Source organism: Aptenodytes forsteri, unplaced genomic scaffold, assembly GCF_000699145.1.
Source record: "Aptenodytes forsteri isolate BGI_AS27 unplaced genomic scaffold, ASM69914v1 Scaffold5, whole genome shotgun sequence".
Taxonomy (NCBI): domain Eukaryota; kingdom Metazoa; phylum Chordata; class Aves; order Sphenisciformes; family Spheniscidae; genus Aptenodytes; species Aptenodytes forsteri.
The window spans coordinates 4596306-4617725 of record NW_008795672.1 but is presented as its reverse complement, the minus strand read 5'-3'; the positions used below and the strand labels follow the sequence as shown (position 1 = coordinate 4617725).

At 39.9% G+C, this 21420-nt stretch overlaps 1 protein-coding gene across 2 annotated transcripts in view; it reads right to left on the bottom strand.

Moving 5' to 3' along the window:
* Positions 1-5307: 5307 nt before the first annotated feature.
* The window catches only part of BTBD3 (BTB domain containing 3), a 20913-nt gene continuing 4800 nt past the window's right edge, over positions 5308-21420 (bottom strand). The window contains exons 2-5 of one of the 2 annotated variants that reach the window (XM_009282529.2): positions 11830-12094; positions 11166-11256; positions 10542-10660; positions 5308-6449 (exon numbers count right to left, since the gene is read on the bottom strand). In XM_009282529.2, the coding sequence (XP_009280804.1) occupies positions 5417-6449; positions 10542-10660; positions 11166-11256; positions 11830-11972 (1386 nt within the window). In that variant the 5' untranslated portion in view covers positions 11973-12094 and the 3' untranslated portion in view covers positions 5308-5416. Of the gene's footprint in view, positions 6450-10541; positions 10661-11165; positions 11257-11829; positions 12441-21420 lie in introns of those variants that run through there. The other variant, XM_009282528.2, reaches the window with a different exon arrangement.

The following is a 21420-nucleotide window of genomic DNA, read 5'->3' as shown; positions in this document are numbered from 1 at the left end:
GCGGGATTTCAAAATTAATTTCCCTTTCTTGGGCAGTTTTATGTTGTGATTTGGGAATAATCACATGAATTGAACACTGCAGATAAAAATCCTGGGTTTATTGAGGTCACTAGGGCAACTCCTGCTGATTCCAATTGGGCCAGAGCCTCACTTTATGGGGACCTCTTGGGGAGAAAACGAATTCAGACTTCTGGAAATGGAGCAGCATGGCAAAAAGTCTTTTTTTAATTTTATTTTGAACATGGTCATACTGCCATGTGAGAAAGCAGCTCCTTTCATTGCCTTCAGGAAATCAGCAGGCATTCCTGCTCTCACTGATTGCTTGCAAGCATGGTAGAATAGGCTGGCTTAAAAGCTGCTGCTTTTCACAGAGGCCAAATACTGCTGATGCGCTGAAGTCCCCATCTCACCCCTGTGCCAGGATCTCAGCTTCCACTGAGTGCTGAGCTTGGGAGGTCCAAAAAGACCCTCCTGTTTACAGCAGTCCCAGTCGGCTTCTTTAAGGAGGTACAGGCTTGTCCTGGGCTGTTGGATAAGTAGTCTTGCCTATCAGAGGCCAAGAAATCTTGGGTTCCTACTCCTGAGAGCTGAGCGCTCTCAAGGAGCCCGTTTTAGATGGGACCTTGCCTTCGTGAGAGGCAGTAGCTGTCAGCTCCTGAGGAGTTTCCAACCAAGTGGGAACAGAGTCCTTCTCCACCAAGCAGGATTTTACCTGTGAGACAAACAACTGAATTCAGCTCTTGCAGTCTTCTTCCTCCCAAACCCAGAAACATCCTATCACTTTTTTCCTTCCACTTCAAGCTCCTTTTTTTTCTGGTGTGAATACACACATGCTTCTCTGCATCACTGAACGCAGTGCAAGAGACTGACACAGCTCTACCTAACATCAATTTCCAAAGCAAGTGCGCTAGCGCTTCTGTCAGATTTCAGCCAGAAATAGAGGAGAATGTCCCTTCGGATGAGACAGGCCATCCTTTATTCATATTGTCCACTTAGTTCTTACCTGAACTGTATTCATATTGTCCACTTAGTTCTTACCTGTTAATCACAGAAACTGAGGCTGCTAGCAGCACTGATGTCCTCTAACATACCTAGCTAGACTGCTGCTGCCAACGTGGTCCTTCCTGCACCAAATCACACTGGTATCTACCACACATTTAAGAGCTGGTATTATTACTACAGGACAAGGCATAGGACAGTTCCTGTCTGAAGCCAGTTCCAAACTAATGAGAAGCACTGGACTCACAAGAGAATTTGGATCAAGAATGTAGCAGTGCAGTACCAAGTACAGCAGTAAGAATTCTAGAGAAGCAACTTACCAAAAGTGACAAGCTTGATGCCTGTAAACATGCTTTAATCAGAATTCTGGATGAAGTCTGAAGGTGCTGTTTTTACTGGGGAAGACTTCCTCAATTAAATTTCCATGTCTCTATGTCACACTGTGGAGTATTTCTTATCATTAGCTAATAATACCTGAAGGGTCTTGGAGATGGTATCATGGAAGTGGGGCTTCAGCTTCACTGACCATAAAAGTATTTAAAATGAAGTTTCAAATCTCCTGGAAGAAAATTGGTAAGTAAGAAAATAGTCAGAATTCTGAATACCATTACATAATTAACTTTCCAGCAGAGAACAGCCTCTTGGCACTAACCATGTCCTTTATTCTGATATATCAGAAACTGAAAACCACGGCCTTTCCCGTGCCAACTGTCTTTTAGAATAAACATGAGACCCTCCCCCTTCATCTCCACATGCTTAATAATATTAATAGAACGTTAAAATATTAATGCTAGTAGACAAGGCCTTTCATAAAGCACATAAATGAATTCATTCACTCTAGCTCATTAGCTTAATCGTCAACCTTTTTACAATGTAACTGATTAACATTTTCATTGTTCTTCCTTGTTTTTTCTTTAGACTTTTACTTCTTTGGGGATCAAAAGATCTCTGAATAAATAAGCTCAACAAATATCTGTGCACAACTGTACAACAATAGAAATCGCTAAAAGAGATTACTAAGTAAAGGCTTTCACAGCTCATGCTTCAAAGATACTGCAGGAAACAACCATTTAAGAACCATTTTTATTTGTATGTTTAACGCGATTATACACATTCATGAGTCCAACAAGATCTGCACTGTGACATTAGAGATACAGTACAATAACATTCAACATGAGGTACTTCATATTTATATATATCTGTCCTTTATAAATAATGCTGTAAGCCTGCTAAGGTCAAACACTGCTCCCGCACAAATGGGTGCTGGGACCTGAAGTTAGCTGAGTTTATCACAACAAATAAAAAAAAAAACCCGAACAGTTCAGTGCAATAAGTATGTAGAAATTAAAATGTTTACTTAAATACTATTTTAGATATGCAGAAAGTATATTACATTATACTCTCTTATCACAGATTCCCCTCACCAGGAAAATCAAACATACAAGTAGCAAAGATGGCCAGGTACAGTTTAAGACAGAATCTACGAAAGGATCTCTATCGACATTATGCTTACATTTCAGGTTGATATGGCTGATGCTTGCAAAATGTCACTCAATGTATTCAAGCTTGGATGTTACTGCTAAACCAACCAAATCCACATTCAGGCACCTGTTTAAGTGCCCTGATGTCCTACGGTGACTGGCACTAGCCACCTTCTTATATACCAGTACTTGTTAGCATCAAGCAGTGCTCAGAATCAAGTCGTGCCTGAGCATCAAAAGGTGTTTTGGGGTGCTTATGTTTATTCATCCACATTGAAAAACTTTACATGCACCAGCTCCTAAAACCTGGAACGGACTCAGAGGAATTAAGCTAGAGGTAGCTTTCATCCTACTTCGTCAAAAAGATTTCATAACAGTAGCAAATAAAAATAATAATTAAATAACAGCTCATTTTGTACATATTACAGCTACACGGTATTCTGATCTCCTAACTTCTGTTCCAGCCAGTCAACGTAGTAGATACCTCACCTTTATTTGCAGGTAAGTAAAAACCAAAAAATAAATTAAAAGTGAGAACCCGAGTCTAGTTATACCAGTACAGTACCTTCTGATTTGTCCCACTTGCCGAAGCACCTGATTTTTTTCCAAACAACTCAGAATGCAGCTTGCTACTGCAAGCAACTTGTCAATCTGATCATCACTCAGAGTAATTACATCTACATCAACCGCTTGCTGTAAGAAAACTTAAATCAGCTGATTAGCGTCTTTCTCTGCTTTCAAATGTATTTAAATAAATGGAACTGCTGCTCAGATGTTGCCTAAAAGTAGATGACCATTACCTCATCACAATTTTAGATTCCTTTTTGCAGTCTCTTCAGTAACTCTTCCTCCAGTCCATACAATTATACTCTTGCTTATTTTAGGCTGCAGATGTAAATATAATTAGCTGGAGGTTTTTTAAACCTCTCTCTGGGAGTTTTCCATGGAGCATTCTGTTTAGATTTCACTAGCAGTCTGGATTATGTACATCTGTTACAAAAAAACAAAACATTTTTCTATATATTTTGAGGGTATTTACGTTTCGGAAAAAACGTTTTATACACACACACGTACGTATGTATGTATGTCAAACATAAAACACTAAGATGGGTGAAAAGCATAGATCTTGCAGGGCAGTTTTTTACCTGGCTCTCCATTTATTACCTACAGAGAAGACCTGGGCTTTGGCCATAAAGTGTTTGACGTCTACGCTCATTTTCCTTACTTCAGATGGTATTTTGGACACTGCAAAGATGTACTGGCACTTTACGATGGCCAGGGGCCAGGATTCCAACCGTCAAGAAACACTTAGAGTAATAGTATTAAACTGGTAAGAAATCATATGAGAAAAACATTTTTATTACAAAACTGACAAGTGAATTTAGGGTTATGCTGCATTAATGTGTTGATATACGATAACATTAATCTTCACTCTGCCTAAAGAATCATTTGGTCCTCTCATTTCGTTAAAACATAAACAACCAACAGAATCCACTTCAGAGATGAAATAAGAATGAGATGCTTTACAATAGGTAGCGTCCCTCTGAGGAGCAACTGTCCCAATGCAATGGTGAAGGATTTTCTTATGTTTAAATAGTACCTGTATTTCTTATTTATACTGGTTTCCTTTCCCGATAAAGGAGTCATGATCCCTAATCCTTTTCCAAAAACGATACAGACATATGACAGGACATTTGGGGGGGAAAAAAAGAAAAGAAAAAAATCAGAGAAGAAAATGTTCTGCACCACATAATCCTCTGACTGATGTGTAACCATGGCAGTTGCAAGAGATCCAACATTAGAGAAGACTTCCTCCTCCTCACTGTTATCTGGTGGTATGCACTAAGTGTAATATGACCACAGTTGGGAATCTTCTTGTCTTTGTCTAAATTTCCACTGATAATTTATGGTAATAAAAAGAAGAAATCTCATATTACAGAAAAAAGTCCAAGTCAGGATTGGTACATTCTTTTGTTCTTCTATAATCTGCCTCTACCTTGTTTAGGAGGAAGAATAAAAACCCACCCAAAACAAACAAAAAATTATCCTGCATTGGATGCTAGATAATAATTACCGTTTATTTAGCAAGGGTTCAAAGAAAAGCCATTTAAATAGCAAATCAACTTCAGTGTAGCAAAAACTAGGTCATGGGAGTAGAGTTTCGAGAGCTGCATATACAATTGGAACACGTGCAAGTACTTCCTTGCCTTCGAGGTGGGATTCCTAGAAAATGAACTCTGAGGGTAACTTGCCAAGCCCACATCCCTCCCTCACCGTAAACATGTCCATGCACTGTGGACATGGTCAGCATGCTGAGCAGCTTCCTGAAAGCTGCTTCCTTCTCTCCATCTTCCCCTGCAGCCATCCCGAACAGTTGGCTGCAGGAGAATCTAACAGGATGAAGGTTGAAACCTGTGCTTTTTCTGCTTACAACTGAAGCACTTCTTCCAGCTCCCATGATCAAAAGCAGCTCATTATTGGAATCTCTTAAGTCTGAAGAGCCCACAGGAGAGAGCTATGAAACAAGGCTCTTCATTTTCTACCCCTACCTCCCCAAATAATTACAAGCAGAAAGCAGGAAATGGAGAAAAAGAAAGTGGATCAATGAAGACCGCGTTTAGTGAGATACAGGAAGGGGACATCCTCTGGTGATTCACAGGTGCATCCAAGAAAGGGTCAGCTTCACCAGCAAACAGGCACCTCTCTTAACAAAGCCTTTAAAACTTGCTTGTTCCTAAGAGCTTCCAGTTTAAATATTACACTTAAACTTTATCACCAACGATGCTACAAATCTAGCAAGCCGGTAACTTGCCCGCAGCGTTTAGTTACATATTACCTGTACTGATCACGTATTTGCAGATAAAAAGCTAAGCGTCAGTAGGCCTGAACCAGACAGGTTCTTCATAGCAAAATGCTTCGTCTCCACACACTTTCATTCAAGCATAAAATATGAGTTCGGGAATTTGCCCTCCCTGTACCCCAGTGCCATTTGTACTGTCCGAGGAGCACTGAAACTGAACAGTCACCTTCCCACACTGAACTTCTGTCATTCCTTCTTGTCCAAAATAGCTGAGTTCGTTACCATCCAGAATCACACTAGCTGTGTAAAACGTGTCAGGCTCAATCTGCACTGGGTATTCAAACCACACGGGAAAAGTGTTACTAGAACCATCCGAGAAGTATTTACTCAAGTTCTGGCCTAGGATAACTCCTTGTCGTTTGAGTTCAATCTTGGCACTGTACTCTGCTGATCCACAGCTGGAGCCGTACAGCCCAAAGCCAGCAATAAACACTCTCTTATCAACAGCAAACTGGATGCTGTCACACCGGCCCCTGTAGCGCCACTGATTGCTGCGGTAAGCGCAGGACTGGAAACGGTGGCATCGCTGAGGAACGAGGCCTTTCCGGGGCTTGCTTACAAACTGTAACTCTGGCTTTTTGGCAGCCGTATACCAGAGGAAGATATCATTGGTTTCGTTGAGAGTCAGAATCCCAGACTGAGCAGCGCCATTCGCGAAGTCATCGAGTGCCATGGTAGGGATGCGTATCAAGTACAGAGCCTTCCCGAGGACTTTACGCTTGTTCTCTATGGTAGCTGTTAGCTCTTGCCGCTGACACTCCACTTCAGCCCAGTTCAGAGCTGCTTCGAAAACAACAATTTCTTTGGCATTCAGAGTCTCCCTTCGGAGAATGCTTTCAAGTGTCTGAAAATCAATGTCACAGAACCCCTCAGACTTCAAAGCTAGCTCAGCTTGGGCATCAATCACTTCCCAACAGCGCTGGGTCAGGTCAGGTTCCTCGAATAAGCAGCTCTGGGAAAGCAGCACACAGGCATTCTTTGCACTTAGACTTGTCTCCAGAAAGTTGACGCAGGCGCGGGCAAGATGAGGGACAATATACTTCTTGGCAGCATAAAGAGTGGCCAGTACAGTATCTGCAGCCAAATCAATTTCATCACAATATATGTATCTGAAATAAAACACATGCATGTAACACTGCCACTTAATGCAAAAATGTAATTTGTCAACATCATCTGAAAATTATAAACAAAGAATATTTAAATGGCTCCACATTAAAACTAAGCAGTGCTTTTGGGGAACATTGGTTACATCCCGAAAGAAAGTACAAACCAAATTCATCACTCATGTAAGACCATGGAAGAGAACAGGCTTAAATCGAAGGTGAATAAACCTTCACACCTGGGGTACGTGCTATGTAGACAATGGTTATGTTTACAAACTATGGTCCCTCCAGCTCTGTCTTCCTTCCATACATGCTTTGACTAATGAGAGATTATCTGCCCCAGGCAGCAGCTCCTCAAGGGCTACCTTCCTTGGCTAATACAACCATCTGGAACACATTACAAAGAGTACTTGGACGGGATGTCCCATGATGGTGAATGATGATTTATTGAGGTGTATACATAAATATAGGAACGGAAACAAGTTTATTGAGAATAACTAGCTAGTCTAAGAATAGAAATACTATCAAAGTATACCAGGTGCTACCCATCTTCATAACTACTGGGGAGGTTTTTTTTTTTTGGGGGGGGGGGGGCAGGGAGAGAGAGGTTGGTTTGGTTTTTTTTGTTTTGGTTTGTTTTTTTAACAGGGTCATGAAACATATAGGAAAAGGCACAGCATTCTAATTTTCAGGTTTATTAATGCTTACAGCATCCTAGCTCCACTACCACAGTGTTTTCTCTCAGTCTCATTGCATAAGGAAGGAAAAAAAGCTTTACTGCTACGCTAGTGTGGTGGGAGAGCTGAAGGTGAAATTCTATTTATGTGACTAAACTGCTGGGATTCATTGCTCAGAGAAATGAAGCATTGTACAGTTTGTTCTTTTTAATATCTCATGCTTCAGGGCCCCATTTGCAGCTGGTGAATGCAATGTGCTAAAACCATGCCAAATACAATTTTACTCTTCATAGGGATAAGCAAATCTTGATGGTTATGGTTGATAAAAGTGTCTTCCTCCAGTAAAGCTGAAGTTGTATGCGACCCTGTACTAATTAAAATTTTCTAGTTAGCAGGTTTCCCAACACAATGAATTTTTTGCAGAACAGATGTGCTTATGAAGTGGAATTAGTATCTACACTGATCTGATTATAGTTGTAAATATCTTTATTTGTATTTTTGCAGGTGTAGGGTACTATCCTCCAAGCCACACTTAGAAAACATGCTCAGAGCAGATACTGCTCAAGCAATATAATAAAATCTAAGAGGTTACAGAGAAAAAGAATACTTACACAGACCCAAACTTTTTTTTTTAACCTTTATTACTTGGTTTCAGCTGGACTATTTGTAACAACAAAGAGCACATCTGTATATCACTGCTTACAGGCTTAGCTCCTTTACTGTCCAAAAAATTTTCAGTGTATCAATTAATTCGTCTTTATGATTCTCCTCATTGCTCTCCATCTATTTTCTCCCTTCTATTACTTCTCTTTGCCTGCTAGGACAGCAGAGAATGATGACATCTGTTTTAAATTGAAATAGTACAAAAATTGCTAGTTTAATATTCATGAAAGTGAAGAACTAATATCACTTATTTACAACACACCAGACACAGCACAGCTCGGCTGTCGGCAATATTCCACACTCCTTACTCTGCCAATGCACCTCGACTCTGGTTTGCAATTACTGATATTCCAGTTTCACCCTGTTCTTAAGCAGAGGATTCTGCTAGACCACAGGGTTTGATGGTTTAGTAACACATTCATCCTGGGATAAGATGAGACCATGATTCTAACTTGAACAGTCAAGTTTAAGATAAGATATAATACGTTAGACACAAATTCAGTGCGTCAGCTAGACTATGAATTTAACCCTATTTTTAAAACCGTAGAGAACAGCCAAAGCAATTTTACTGGGAGAATAATTAGTATCTACTAGTCGAGGTATTATTTCCTATGTTACATCCGGCAATACCTTGTCTGGTGTTTGTTGTCAGAATGCCCACTATATAGTAAAAGACAAAAAATATTTACGCTGTAAGAATTTGCTGTCCAGGGGGAAAAAAATCCCAAAAACCACCAAAACACCCCTCAAAAAACCCCCAACCCCAAAAATCCACAAAAACAAACTCAATGTATTTTCTGACAAAGATTATGGTGCATTCCTCCGGACTGCGGAAAGGAGCGTAGGAAGGGGAGGGCTGCTTTGGGATAGGTAAAAAGTCTTTTCCTTCTGTAGCAACAGTATCATGAACCTTCAGCCATCCACTGCTCGCAGCAGTTGCAAGCAACACTCATGGGATGATTTCCCAGGGGAGAGGAGTGAAGGGGACTGTGGCTCCCCCCAAGCTCCACCCAGTGCAGCACATGCACTGGATCCTGCGATGAGGGGAATGCTGCACTGCTGAGCAACATCCCTTTCCCTTCCCTGCACCGTCACAGCTGCAGACACCCGTGGCGTTTGCAGACACAGGAGCACTCTGCAGGTTCAGGTACACTGCATCAGTGGAAGTTAGCACTAGCAATGTCAACATCCACACAGACCACAAACTTTTTGTAGTCTTTTGGTTTTTTTAAATAAAAGCTGAGAAGGTGAAGAATTCCACGGTTCTGGCCACGCTCTCAAAGATAGTGTCCTAAATTGCCATGGGCTAAATAATATGCCAAGACCTAGATGTCAGTATTGATACTCTGTTTTCTAGGTTTGCTCTCTGAACCCATTTCTTAATGATAAATTCAGAAAGCATTCAGTTTTGATATGGCAAATCACATTTAGCCACAGTGAAATAGATTTGCTGTTCAAAAAGGAAGGGGGACCGGGGGAATCCAAGTATCTTGTATTTGTGCCTTGTAAAATTCTGCATGAAAGTAAAGCACAAGTTTGAGCTCTGCAGAAAATACCCGCAAAACCAGAAAGGCCCAAAGCAGGGATCCATAACACACCTACTTACATAATGTCAAATCTTAACTTTATATTCCAGGTCTATAGAACGTCTGTGTGACTTCAGCTTTTCCTGGCAGTTATTGGTATTTGCGCAGAACATTTCTGATGTTCATGATAACCTATAAAAACTCTACGCAACAAACTCTATATGCAACTTTGAATGTTCATCTACAGTGCCACTGAAATGTAAAAGAAAAAAAGGAACCATTCTGTAATCACAAGCTAGTCAAAACAATCTATGAAATACAGTAAGTTGCTAGCTAGTGATTACATCATTACACGCAAGAAAATCTGCAGCATACTAAAAGGATCGCTATCAGATACTAATGTATACTCTTTATCAGAAAGTAATGGCAGTTACTAAACCCTCAAAGCCATAGCATTTGTGTGATAGGGCATTTCTCTTTAATAATCAGAATTTATAGATACATCCAAGGACAATTCAGCAGGGAAGCTGCTTCATTATGCTCATTTAGGAAAAGATAGCATTTCTTATGCAGTTTGCAAGAAGAAAAACAATGATCGTGTAAACTGACTGTTTTTCCCGTTAGAATAAAAAAACACTATTCATGTAAACAGCCTTTTTATCACTTTCCAAATGCATCAGTACGAGAGATGAGGAGAAATTTAATTTTCAGAGGCTACATTCAATACCTTAGGGTCGTTTTTCTAAGACAAGACCTGCATACATCAAGTTTATAAAAGAGCTGGAATGATGTCAGTATACAAACCCAGCAATTCTGGGGTTTTGGGGGGGAGGGGGTGGGTTGTGTGTTTTTAACTTTTCACTATGCTTGCAAAGTAGAACAGGTTTGTTTTGTTACAGCTGACAATTCTTTTTAGTAACTCCATTCCTTTGTGTAACATGTGTAGTGACAAATCAGATCAATAGGCATTACAGTATACAATATGTCCAAAGAGCCCCTGTCAAAGTCATTATTTATAACTGCCGACATTAGTCTAATACATGCATGCCTGGAAGTAGAGGGGAAGAGCAACATGAGGTAAAAGTTTAAAACACTTGAAACACAAAAAGAGGAATATTTTAAGCAACTGCTTTCTTTCTGTTTATACGCAAGTCTAATACTTTAACTATGACATGACCAGTGTATGTATACATCATAAAGGAGAACATATCCAGCAGATGAATGATGCTTACTTCAGCATTGCGAGAAAAGCAGCAGGCTCAACATCTGGTATACGGATTTCATCTTTGTCCTCAGCAAGCTCTCCGTAAAACATCGCATGGAATACAGAGCTCCCAACAGCCAGGACATACTGTTGAGAAAGGGAAATCTTATTTCATGCTTTAAACTGAAAGCACTGCCAACAAAAACAATGTGGGAGAGCCACTCTGAGTATACCGGGCTTCACTGACAGGCTCTATAGACACACTTCAGTAAGAAATGAAGTCAAAGGTAAGAACAAAATCACACATTTTCCCTGCATTTTACTCTCATGGGCATATATATGCATTGGCTACTGGAAAACGCCCAGATGCACTACAGAAGTTAACTATTTCTAGAAAATCTCAGGAGTAATATTAATCAGCAGCACAAAGCAGTGCTCTTAACTTTACAATGACTGCCTTAGCACAAGTGTACTGTTTAACCGAAAACACAAAGAAAAGCAAGGGACAGACTATTCCACTGCGTGTAGCCTTTTAAAATAAAGAACTATGCCTGTCCCAGAAGAGCCGAGTCTCCCACGCTATGTCCTGGCGTAACCGTGGGAGCTCTCTCTGGCTATCCCCGCCCGAGTCGATAATGCAGCTGTTGCTTACTTTGTGTCCTGGCAGCCGCTGGGTCCCACCTGGTGGCCCGACCACAAAATGAACATCTGCCATCAAGTCATTGTTGAACATCACTGCATTTCTACGAACAGAGGCAGCGTGTTAATTTATGGTGCCCAGTAACACTGTGCTTGCCCCAGACCCAAGAAATTTAATTTCTCAACAACTTAAAGTTGCATGCTAGTAAAGAGAAGCAGGTCACGCTTTGGTTTAAGATACTTTACACATCATCACACAAATATACCAGAGAAAAAAGTAAGGGGGAGATGTGTGTGCGTGTGGGGGACGGGGGTGGTGCACATGCAATAAAAAAACCCCTCAAACTTATGAGAACTTTTCAAAAAGTGGAAATCAAAGTCAAGAGCATGTATCACTGAAAATCCCCACTAAGGTCTAAAAGGAAATCTTTACGGGTACGCTGTAGCTTCCAGCAACATTTTTATTTACTCAAAACAAACAGCTGCACTGTCTGGAAAAGAGATATTAAAATATTTTCCGTTACCAAAATACTTGTTTCACACACACAGAGAAAAAAAAAAGAGAGAACTGTCTTTTCTTCAGCAAATAAATGAATAACTAAACATATGCATTACGAACATTTTGCTACTTTTCACCACTCCATTCAAACAGCAAAAATAAACTGCCCTGAACTTACCTCTCTCTGATGGTTGGATAAAGTCCTTGCCAATTAGGTGTCGGAATAGTGTTGTTGTTATTGAGATTTTGCTGGTGGTACTGCTGGACAGCAGTTGTATTAGTGTTGGCTGGCTTCTTTCGGGGAAAAATATCAGCAGCCATCTTCTTCTTCTTTTTGGTCTTCAAGGTAATGATTTCATAGCAAACTGGAGGCAATTTGCTGCTGCTACTGCTGCTGCTATTTCCCTTCTTAGAGCTCTTCTTGGACCTGTTCTTGACTGTCTCTGGAAGCATCAAGAAGAAGGTGAGACATTTCATGTTCTTTCCTTTCTCATCTACCATGAGTATACTTGTCTGTAAAGCTAGATAGCCTAACTAGCCAGGAACATTAAGAAATGCACGTGGAAGCTGTTAAATAGAGAGCAGCAGAGCTGAGAGTTTGCTTCTTTTCCAGCAAGACAAGGTGACCTTTCCAGTGCACTGAGTAAGAAACTGGCTTTAAGTTTGATCCAGTACTTGAATTGTTAAATACATCCCCATCATTCCTGCCAGTTTTCTTTCTTTCCAGATCTCCTGATCAGGAATCGCCTGAAAGCGCTACACCCTGTGAGGAGGGTACGCGTGCGGCTGTAGCACCGGCTTTCTGAAGGGGGCTAGCAAGACGCGCGATAGCACTGCTAGTCTGCTCGGCAAGCTGAACTTGTGCGTTGAACGGATCGGAACGGAGTAGGTATTGCAGCCCTGCAGATGGAGTCAGCCAGCATTCGGAGCCAATAGCTGAAGTCACCGACAACGATTGGACCCAGCCGCACAGTGACACCTATTGTAACATACGTCGCTCTGACATTAAAGCGACAGCAGTTGCACTCTTCAGTTAATACGTAGTGCTAAGTAATAAAGTAATAAATGGCATGCACAGTTGCGTAAGTGCATGACTGGCCGGAAGCATGTGTGTTTTAGCTCTCCTTGACGCTGCTTGAGTTTTCACGGGAGAAGCAATAAAAAGTTGAAATCAGGTAGAAAGACATATTTGAGTCTAAATATTTCCACGGGAGCAATTTCCACATGCAGTCAGTATTAGCATGACTTCATATGCCTCTATGTATTCCCACAAATCCCCACCATAACAGTTGTTCAGCAAAAGCACGCTATAGCTATCAGAACCAAATTAAAGCAATCAACTAGCAGCAGCAAAGACAGCGACGCAGTTAAACAATTCCTTTCAGCGCAGCTTCTACCCCAGTGTAACATGAATAGAGATGAGGTCACAGCTTTAGCTTTAACTCCTTATGTTTCCAGATAACATAATAGCCTTTGACAGGGGTCCCAAATCACTAAGCAGTGCTAATTAAGCCAGCTTACACCAGACATGGTTGCACAACATCAGAAGAAAACTTCTAGATGTGCAGTCAGATTAAAGGAAACCAGAGCGAATATATTTAATCAATATTTCAAAGCATTAAATGAAAAAGTCCGAATGATTTAGAGAGTCTCAGGCAGAAACTACTCCTTGAGATGCAAACACTCCGGTTTTATTCACAAATACTTTCTGAAATAAACAGGATATAAGCTATGCCAACCAAACCATTTAAATAGGAAAGACGACTAATTCTCAGTCATTAGTTTACTTAGAACTTAAATTTAGATCAGATTTCCTTAATAGTAGGTCAAGTGTATAAAAAAAAAAAGCAAGCATAGCCACTTAAAAACAAAAGCAGGGAAATAAAAAATATTAGGTATTAGATGTCAACATTTCACATATTAAAATATTGTGGGGGTATAACTAAAATACGATTTCATAATTATTTTCAAGTTTTAAAGAAAAAAATCCTCTTTGATTTCAAAGCAAATTTAGCCACTTTAGCCTTAATTAGTTTTGCTGGACAAGAGTACAACAGTGAAATTAAAGTGATCAAAGGTTGGTGGAGAAATGGCTGACCTTGCTGAAATCCCTGACAGAAATCTGCCACTGACTTAAACTGAAGCACAGAAATGTTACCTAGGCTATTTATTGAAACACCATCACAATTGCTTGAATCACAGCTATGGCTTTGTAACACATAATCTCTGACTGTCTTTAAACCCCAAACTGTAGAACCTAAGTGCAGATATTTCAAAGATTATCAGGTCTCCTTGGGAGACACTCCACATTAAGCACTAACTAAACACCCTGGCAGTCGGCCATCTAGAGACTTTGCTGCAGTGGCTTGAGATGATACCATTTCCAGACACGTGTCTGTCCCCTCTGTCTGAAGTCACTGCTCATGGAAGGGGGAAACACAAGTACATGCGTCCATGCCTCAGCTGCTACATTTCACAACCCAGCATCTTAATGCAAAATCACCCTCACCAGTAATTTAAAATAAGATGGTAGATTATGCCTGGTGTGGCTGAAAATCAGGTATGTTCCTAAATACATTGAGAGGCAGGTTATGCAATTTCCAAAGAAATATTTTCTAGCAAGCTTTTCTTTCTTTCCTTCCCTCCTTTCTCTTTGTTTTCCTTTTTTATCTGCAACAGATTGATTTGGAAGGGAAACTAACAACCTAAGCCATACTGAACTGTAAAGAGGTAAAAGAAGGGGTAAAGCAGAAGAAACTCATCCCACAGATGGGATGTTTATGACTGCTCACAGCTGAGAGTTTATAACAGGGACACAGCAGGTATTCTCAGCACAAAATTTGAGTTTGCTGAGTTTGCATAAGGTTTTTTTTTTCCCCTTCTTATGTAAATTTCCAGCCCATCTAGTTACAAAAATAGCCCTCTTGCCACTGCACAGGACAGACATTGCAAAAGGAAGACGTTTAAAAAAAAAAAACTTAAAGTACAGAGAAACCATGCACTCTTCAGAAAATCTGGTTCTCAGCATTGCAGTTGGCAGAAGGCAAAAAATAGCAGGGGTTAGGAGATTCAAACAAGAGATTTGATTTTCTTTCCATAAATCCATTTTATAGACTACCAAAGTATATAAAAATCAAGGTTCTCACACATTTTTTCAAACCATTTGACCAGCACAAATCCAAAGATTATACATACACCAGATAAGGTCACTGGGAGGCTACAGAAGAGAAAGAGAAAGAGAATGACAGACGGACTGCCCAGTCAACTCAGTCTGGGAAAGATGGTAAACACGAACCCGTAGGAATCCACCATACCTTTAACTTCTGTAAAACACAACGCATGTATAGCATGTTGTGCTTTCTTGGGAAAGGATGGGAGGGAGAAGCTGCAGCTGAAGCATGTTCTGCCTGAATCCAGAAGTCAAACAGACCCCCAGTAGACAAGAAGTATCTGCATGACAGGATAAAAATCCACCCCGGTAAATAAAAACCCTAACTGCCATCTTTGCCTGTTCTTAAGCCACCCACCAAAACCTGGTCTGCTCTAACTGGATAATAGTGCCGATTCCACACAGACTCCAAAAGTTCCTATGAAAAACCACAAACCTGTTACAGGCTTTATACCACCTTCCACTGCACTTCTTCAGCTCAGAAACTAAGTCTCCTAAACCAATCACTAGATGCATGTGAAATGGGAAAAAACCTCAAAGAACTAGTGCTAGTTGCACTCACTATTCTTTCCATTTTGGCAGCAACTTCCATTTATTCTCCTACAACATCGTTTTCTTCTTTTACTATACACATACTGTTAATCAATTTACAAATCAGTACGTTAGCAGTCAGTAAAAGCAACCTATGAACTACTCCCTGTTGAAAGACTAGTCAAAATCCCAAGTTCAAATCAGCCTGTCTCCGGCAAGAGGATCAAGGAAATTGACCTTCTCTCACCCAAAGAGCTATCCATTTCTGAAAGCTTATTATGATGTGTTCCTAATCTTCTTCAGCAATTCTCATTTTTCTTCATTAATTATATATTAACAGAACGAAACTTAATATATACAACTTAGGAAAAGGGAAATACAGTTCTTCAAAGGCACATTAATCTTTATTTTATAAGCAAAGTAGTCAAACCAGAAATATTGTAACTTAAAGGGTGCAGGAAATTCCACGCTTAAATCTTAACACTGGCCTAATGAAAATCCAAAATGCCAGAGGTGAAGAATTAAGCAAAGGACTATATTCTGAGGCTGAGATACTATGCATCAAGTTACATGCCCCTTTCAAATTATGAGGAGCAAGTTAAAAACCCTTGGAAATCAGCTCCTGACTAAATATTGTGAACAACTGAAGCGTCAATTTTGCTGTTCAAATCCAAATGTGTGCAATATACCTGCAATCCCAGTTTCATTTCTCCCTTAAGACCATAATATACCTTGACACCATTGTGAGGGTTGGCACAGGAGCCATATTATATCCCAACTCTTGGTACAACTTTTAATAGTATGGTACTGCTATAATTACGCCTTTCTAAAGGTAACTTCCAATTGAGAAATCATTTAATTTCCAGGGTCAATGGAAGTACTCTTCCTCATATTACCTCAGTCTCTCCTGCCACAACAGCAAGTATACCTAAGTTTTTCTTTTTTTTTTTCTTCTTCTTATTATAAGCTGTGTTTTTCTGTATCTCTCATTTACAGGTCCGTTCTTCACATAGTAACATGAACTGGACAATTCTATAAAAAACAAGCTTTCATCAAAATTCCCAATTGTCTGTTACAACCAGATCATGAATAAAGGAACAAATTCCAAGTAGGCAATGACAAAATGCATATATTTCTTTGTTGTAAAGTTGCCAAGTCTCTCCCTTGGCAGTTATTATGCCTATGCATTATTAACATTCTTTGTTTAAATACTGGATTTCCCCTTACAAGGAAACAAATTTCAGATGATACATCTCAATTAACCAGAATAAACACACAATGTTACTGTTTAACAAATCTACCTGTCCACTGCTAATTTTCATTGAATTTAAGTTGACTTTAAGCACTCATTTAGAAATGGAATGTACAAGTTCAAAAACCAAAACCAAAAAACTCAACAAACCACACAGCTGAGGAGCCTAGTTCTGTTTACCTATCTATGAATTATTTAGTCACCTGGAAGAATCCTTCCCAATCACCATTCCAACCCTTCTGTTTGTAAAAACGCTCATTTGGAAAGGGGACTGATAGCTCTACTCCCGATTTCCTCAAGTAAAAAATGCGTTACAGTTGACAAAATCTTCCAACCTCCTCTCTCACAAGTTTCTGATTGGCAGCGCTGAAAGTAACCAAGCTTGCATCCACTCCTGTCGCATGGAAAAGCTGGCCCTGAAGTCTTACTCAGTAAGGTCTTCTATGGAAAAAAAAACCAGACAACTAAAAGCAGGGAGAAAGATGGGCAAAATTGTAACGACTCTCAGAGAAGCCAGAATATAGGCTAAAAAAATAGACAGCATTTCTTTCCCAGAATAGCCAAGAGCTGGGAATGAGTAGAATAGTATCAGAGTAGAACTGCATCTTGAACCAAAACTAGGAGCTTTAAACCAAAGTCCAAAACAGCTAAATTGCATTTTGCTATAGGTCTTATGCTACACTAGCAACACACTTGTTGGCAAATATTCTTCTTAACTGCTTAGTGTTTAAAGTATGAGGATTTAAACACTTTGCATAATATTATCCACTAAGATAGTTTTTACATTTTTTCCCTAAATGCCCTTAATGCTTTAAAGAAAACAAAAGCAGAAAGCCCTGAGCAGCCCAGTCAACAGGTAAGTATAAACTTACATAAAATAGATGCTTAAAGAATGAGTATTCAGATTTTTTTTTACTCTTTCATTCTTGAATTATTTGCTAGCATATAGGCTATGTCTCTGCACAGCATGTCTTATGGGTCTCCCTACCAAAGCAGCCTTAATCTTTTTAATGTGTCCTTTTAGTATCTGCAATCTTCTTCATTTTGTTTTTTTACAGCAATATGCTTTTTGAGACAAAGCAATCAAAACAAAACATTATCTTTAACATTTAGCCCTACATTTACTTGCAAATAAACATCCACTTTCCTTCTGTGTGGACTTCAATCGGCTCTCCACGAACCTGTTCCTACACCAAGTGCAACATCTCCCGCTGTCATTTTTTTTCCTGTTACTTTCTTGCTTAGCTGCTTAAAGTTTGCAATTTAACCCCAGTGAGGTTTGATAACTTTATATTTACACCCCAAACACAACGTAACGCAAAAGACTTCTCTACACTGTTGAGTTTTGCTTTTGAAGTTAAAGGTTTTGTTCCCAGCTGGGTCAAAATAAATATAGCTAGTGTATTAGAGTGAGAAAGAAAAAAAATATTTAAAATTCTCTTGTGTTTTCATTATTATTTCAATACCACGCTTGCTGCACAAAAGACAGTCCATATAAACCACAACTGTATAAAGAAAGGCTTATGTTTAAACAACCTACAGTGAACAACGTATTTGATCCCGTTACAATGAATTATCACACAAACATTCTCTTCTGTGCATATGGAAAGAAAGAACGTGAAATGCTTCATGACAACATGAAATATATGATTTTACCAGCCTGCTGAGACATATTCCCCCATGCCATAGTTTGGGAACTGCAGGTAGAAAATATCCCAGAGCAGAATTTGCAATTTATTCTATAAACATTAATTTGCTTCTCGATAGTTCAAAGTAAAACCAAGAATCATAAATGAACTCTGAGATGAGAAAACCTGCAACTACGAAATGAGAATTCAATTCAAGGTTACAGGAGATAAACTGTTTTCTACTAATTTAAAAGTGACAAGTTATGCATTCCTTCCCCGTCACTACTACTCTAGCTTGTCCATTTCGTTTCATGTTGAGTTTTGCTCTTGACAATCTGTGGGGTCAAAAATAAGTTCTTTCTTAGTGGCTGCCTTTTTTTTTTTTATTATTTATTTCTAAATATGATATTGCAAACCTGAAAGCATTCAACCCTTTTTCTAAGACAGAGGTCAACTTTAATTCTACTCTGCCTCTTACCAAAACTGACTTACAAAGGAAAGATCAGATAGCTCAGGAAATTGGTAATGAGATACAGTGGTTTTCGTCTCTAGGTCACTAATTCTAAATTGACCGAGGTCAACAGTAATCAAAAGTCATTAGCATTTAATGATCGTTCACTGCCCCGTGAGAAAGAAGCTAGTGATCTTAGTGCACTTCAGAAAAACCACCACTACAATTAATACTCACATGCTGCCTATTTCAAGGGAGAGATCGGGATCGGATGACTACAGACAGAACTTCCTATCTAACAGACAGATCTTGCCTATGTAGACAAACCTTTATACTAATTTTAACTTGGCTCAGAAACTATTCTTTTTAAACTGAACAGTTAAATTAATATAGGCTCTGATAAAGGGTGGGTTGGAAGGTGACTGGTCCTACTCCTTTACATCAGCGGTTCCCAAATGTCTTCTTAACAAGGTTAAGAAAAACGGAGGGGACTTTCAGAAAGCTTGGTTGGGTGTTGTAATGGAAATGTCATTCGGGTCTGTCATGGGAAAACTACATCATGCCAATCCGTAGTTCCCTAAACTTCCCTAGAGGTAAAACATGTGGCTTAAAAATGCAAAGCAGAGCAGTGATTTGGCACATTTGTGTTTACAGTAGAAGAGCATACCTGGAACCATTCAGTAAAAGTATTTTAAATGAGCTTAAATAAGGGGAAAAATTAGTGGAACTTCTTGTTTATACTGCATTTTAAAAGACAAAAGAGGAAGATGACCCCAGTTAGCGAAAGAGGAACAGGTCAGTCCATTGGCAAAACAAACATTTGATAAGAAATGCGTTCTCAAACATGGTGGCTCTCACTTCTCAAAAGCAAGAGTCAAAACCCATGAACAACAACTCTTGCAATTTTTTGACAATTGTTTAATAACCTCATTTTTTAGATATGAGAGACGGATTGCTGCTAACCTGAGCTGCATCCAAAATAGTTCCGGGAATGGAACCAAACGTTATGTCCATTAAACTGCACTGTACTGAATTAATCTTCCTTTGCCACACGTTAGAAGCTGTGGATCTTGTTACTTGCCCTTCTTTCCAGACTCTCACAGCACATGCAGCTTCTGTTTGAACGGCCGTTCCACAAGGGGATAAAGATGTTGCCAAATTTTTATCTTAACTGTTTCAGAAAATCAGATTTACTTTCCTTTGCTGCATATATTTCAGTCACACTTGCCTATTAAGTCAGCGACGCTTTAGTATTTCTATTAGTTTCTCCTCCTCTTTACAAGTGAATGGCAGCTAGTCAATTTTCAAGACGACCATATACATACTCATCAAATTCTGGTTTCAGAATATACTTTCAAGCATTAAGAAGTATTTTTCTAGCAATACTAGGATATCCCAAATGCCTGTTCTCCTTGACAATAACTGTTTCAGAGACCCTAGGACATGTCAGAACTTTAGTAGAGAGAAAGAAAAAAATCAAGGAAGGAGCAAGTAATCAAACGTAAGAGATAATTAAGGGACTGTGCAAGGTAAACATACCTACACAGGGGTTTTATGTATTACAAAGTTTTATATAGTAAGAAAACCTTTACTTTTTCTTGGTATACGTGGAGTAGTATCACCTTGGTCTGATAGGAGAGTACTACTGAAGACAAAAATCAAACAGCACTAAGAAATCAAATGCACCTAGGTGCACTTTGTACAGGTTTAAGTGCATTATACTGCCCTAACATCACATGGTACTCCTTTGAGCTACGTGCCTCGACAGAAACTGAGCAAGCTGCCTAATAGGACAACAATTTCTTTCATCTCCGAGTTGAACTGTATGCTGAGGACTCCAAAGGAAGGTGTAATACTGCAACAAAGGAACAGCGTAGGCCACTGCATACATTTCTGCTGTAAATAATACGCAGCTAGCTTCAGCTCCTCCACAGTGTTAAAGAGGATGGCTTGCACTTTCCCCCCCTGCTAAATGGGCAAGGTGACACACTGCTAAGTAGCATGTGGCATATTATGGATTAGATTTTAAAAGGACTTTGTTCCGTCAACTATTGCAAGCCTACATATAAAATCTCACACCTATCAGGCACAAGCAAACACGCTACCTGACTGAAGAGTTGCTTTCTTTTCATACTCTCAGAAAACCCTTGCAACCAAGCATGCTTTGAGCAAACAGGGAGGCAGCAGAGCTGTAATTCCAGCAAATGTATTTTTCTGAAGAAAATGACTCCTTTAAATCGCTTTGGATGTGAAGAGGAGAAACTGCAGCTAGGATGGATACAGAGTGTAACCTGGTACATAAAAATCCTGCCACAGGAGGATGTTATCAACAAGTCATACAGCCCTGTACTGAAGTGGTACATGATGCCAGGGAGGGGAACCTCAATCCATCCCACTCCTACCAGTCTGATGCCAGGGCGAGCACTAGATGCCCAGAGCCTGGAGAAGGATCACAGGTCAGCAGGAGAGCGCCTGAAGAGCAGCACAAAGGAACTCCAGCCAGTAAGACAGCTTCATCGGGGGCCAACTTCAATGCCTCTGTGCAAACACACGTAGCATGGGGAATAAACAAGAGGAGTTAAAAGACGTGCGCACACCTGCAGGGCTACAACCTTATTGGCATCACGGAGACGTGGTGGGATGGCTCCTATGACTGGAGTGTTGGGGTGGAGGGATACAGGCTCTTCAGGAAGGACAGGCAGGGAAGACGAGGAAGGGGTGTTGCCCTCTATGTCAAT